At 40.6% G+C, this 3075-nt stretch overlaps 1 protein-coding gene across 1 annotated transcript; it reads right to left on the bottom strand.

The window, feature by feature from the left end:
• Positions 1–75: 75 nt before the first annotated feature.
• LOC113464162 (fatty acyl-CoA reductase wat-like) lies at positions 76–1062 on the bottom strand. The gene is made up of 3 exons (XM_026812414.1): positions 925–1062; positions 446–650; positions 76–337 (listed from the first exon to the last, which is right to left on the bottom strand). The coding sequence occupies exons 2-3, from the start codon at positions 616–618 to the stop codon at positions 85–87; spliced, it is 426 nt and encodes a 141-aa protein (XP_026668215.1). The 5' UTR covers positions 619–650; positions 925–1062; the 3' UTR covers positions 76–84.
• Between the last annotated feature and the right edge of the window lie 2013 nt (positions 1063–3075).

The following is a 3075-nucleotide window of genomic DNA, read 5'->3' on the forward strand; positions in this document are numbered from 1 at the left end:
CCGAGGAGTCGAATCTACCTGAACGTTGAGTTACTCCACGTCCTGTTACAACATAGTAAAGTACTTATGGTGTAGTGAAGTATTTTAAGTTTTCGGAATCTCCTCCTTGCTTCGGGAAGCGTTTCGATCGGGTCGTTTACGAGCGTTCAGGGCAATTGTTACAGACAGATAATTCCAGTCTATAAGTGTCATATCAAATGAAAATTCCTCTAGATCGGTAGCATCCATACGATTCAAAACACTCTTCAGCTTATCTGCTTTTATAACCCAAGATGTACTGATGAAGTAATACAACGCACGAAACTGCACGGTTGCCTTGGATGCTATCTTCAACGCCCTGAACGAAGAAATAAGTAATAGTTGTACATATATATAAATACGGATAATAGCTGATGAATCAAAATATTTAACTGAATCGAGCTTCCGTAACTGTTAATGAACGTACGTTGGTTTCTTCCGCTGGATCATTAGGACCACATCAGCAGCGATTGCAGGGAACACGTGGAACAGTACGTGAAGAACTAAGAAGACGTAAAAATTCCCAACATAGATCACGAATGGATACCAGACAATCTTTGATGACGGATACTTCTCAATTGATTTGATATGGTCAGTCATCGTTCCTTGATGGATTCTTGCTGAATTTTAGTCTGTAAAATTAGCCCTTAGTATTATAGCCCGTACAATTTAAGACAGCAAGTGAGTAAAAACAAGTCAAAAACTGTTGTAGAGTATACGTTTGAATTTGCATGTATCAATTTGGAACTTGCAAACGAACCATTCTGCTATCGGAGCTTCGAATAATTCAGATGTTCTAGAACGATTTTACGCAATATCAAATACTTGGGGTGACAAAATATTTGTTGATTTTATCATTTCCTAATTTCGTTTTCACGAGAACTATTACGAGTACAATTTACTCACTTCATTCTTGAAGAACCTGTCCATTCTTTCTTGCACAGAGAAACCTTTTTTCTCTCTTGTCATAATGTAAACGTTGCCAATTTCGGTGCACGTCCTCAGGAGCTTCTTCAAGATGAGGCTGCCGTAGAAACCTGTGCACCCCGTGAGGAGTACGTATTTCCCAGCGTAGTAATTTCGTATCTGGCCATCGCTCGTTTTTCAATTGCTCGTCACATTCATTTTTAGAATGTCACTTCTTTCTCTGCGATAACTAACGCTTGTGCTTTTTCCTGTCGTTCGTCGAATTTCTGAATTATGCTTCCTGTATGGCACTCGGATTTGCGGTTAAGGAAATGCGTGATTCTTTTTTTGTTACCTTCTACACGTGCTGATTAATAAAGAAAATATATTCGCATTTGATTTGGTTTAGCACAAAGAGTATTAATGAAATTGCTTTATCGAGTCGAATGTTTAGAATACAATTGCTATCAGTTTCAAAGCTAAGGTTAATGTATTCATTTTCGTTATTTCCTCCATTTTACGATGAATCTACTTAAGCCGCCTACGTCAGCCACTGTTTAGACCTCCCGCAACGGGGGGGGGGAGTATGTTTAGGTAACGCTGGTTATACAGGTCACACGCACCACGTTACGCACCCTCGAGTTTCGGTCGAGCCGTTCGAAACTGAGTATATCTCGAGAGACCAAAAAGATTTATGGCCCTTACCAAGGGACACGTTCGGTTTAGAGTCGTTCGACTTCTTCATTATTTCACAATGGTGAGATTCTTTTAGTTAGTTCGAGATCGAGAGCGCACGGGGTAACATCTCGCTCTCCGGAGCTCCGATGGAATTGGAAATCGAACTAACGTGGTGCGTGATCGCGGTAGACAGTAATTTATAGTTTACCGAAAGCACGTAGTGAGTGATTGTCATGGTGAAACGGTCGTACGTCGCGTTTAACTTCGAATGCATACTCGTTTCATCTTTACACCAGTGCAAACGCATCGCATTCGCGATCAGAGAAGGGGGTTCATCCAAACCTCTCTTGCCAATTACAAGAGCGATCGGAGGAGGGGGTTCCTCAAAACCTCTCTTGCTAACACAAATGTCGAATCTACCATCAGAAAATTACGTTTCCCGACTCTCGTGCAATGCTGTCACCCCGAGCGACTCGTTCCTCATATACAATGATCATGGCTGGGATAATTTTTCCCGCACGGCTCGCTTCCCCTGCTTTTCGCCCGTATTTCGATCCCCACTACTATTCCCCTCATGCGCCTTCGCTGACTATGCCTAGCATACCGCCATCAAGTACCAGACCCCACTATGGTCGCGTCGTCCCCACTTTCCGGTCGAGGGAAAAATTATCCCAGCCCTGACAATGATCCGTTTGAACATATTTTTTAATTTGTTGAATAATAAACATTCACAGTTCTTTTTCGAAGTTTTGGCCGCAAGGTCTTTTTCCTCGGAGTTTACCCAAAAGCCATGATTTTTATTTATTATTTTTTACCTCTATATAAAGCCTACCTTCCTAAATATTCCTTTTCCCGTTATTAAGCAAAAGTTGAAATACGTGAATTAAGCGAATAGCTTAATTTGCAACGTAACAGCCACCCTCAGAGAAGAATCTTTAAGAGAATGTAAGAATACGCGTATCCACAAATGTCGTCGCGTCGTCCGAAATTTGTTGAATACAATCGTGTGAAATTGTATTGATGTCAATTATTTGGACTGAATGACGATAACAAGAAATAAGGTCTGTCGTTCAATATGTTAAAGGTAAAAGTCGAGGAAAATCGTCGAAAGCTTAAACTAATGAATTATAATAAATGAATAAAGATGTTGACTGACCGGCATATTAACGGCTTTAGTCTTTCAATCATTGTAGGAGCATGAGAGTTAACATTCTTTTTACGGTACCCCTTAAGATATAGTTTCTCTAATTTCTACCTCTTCAGATCGTAGGCATTCCGTACCGAGCAGGAATCAAGCGAACTGGGCGGTTTGCCGCCAGAGACAATAGCGTAGGTAGAACTCCAAGCACGATTTACTCAAGCTTACTACGTACAAAAACCGGAATGGTCCAAAGATACTTTTCTTGTCGTTAAATATTTACCCCTTGGAAAAATCTCGGAAAAATAAAAAAAAAATTTTCTCGAAATATCGAC

Source organism: Ceratina calcarata, unplaced genomic scaffold, assembly GCF_001652005.2.
Source record: "Ceratina calcarata isolate Rehan_Ccalc_2016 unplaced genomic scaffold, ASM165200v1 scaffold2792, whole genome shotgun sequence".
In the NCBI taxonomy this organism is placed as follows: domain Eukaryota; kingdom Metazoa; phylum Arthropoda; class Insecta; order Hymenoptera; family Apidae; genus Ceratina; species Ceratina calcarata.

Excerpts from the sequence above, each read along its gene's own strand:
- LOC113464162 (XM_026812414.1), bottom strand. The coding sequence starts at position 618 with ATGACTGACCATATCAAATCAATTGAGAAGTATCCGTCATCAAAGATT. Across the intron at positions 338-445 it reads ATCCAGCGGAAGAAACCAAC|GGCGTTGAAGATAGCATCCA; the intron begins GTACGTTCATTA and ends TTCTTCGTTCAG.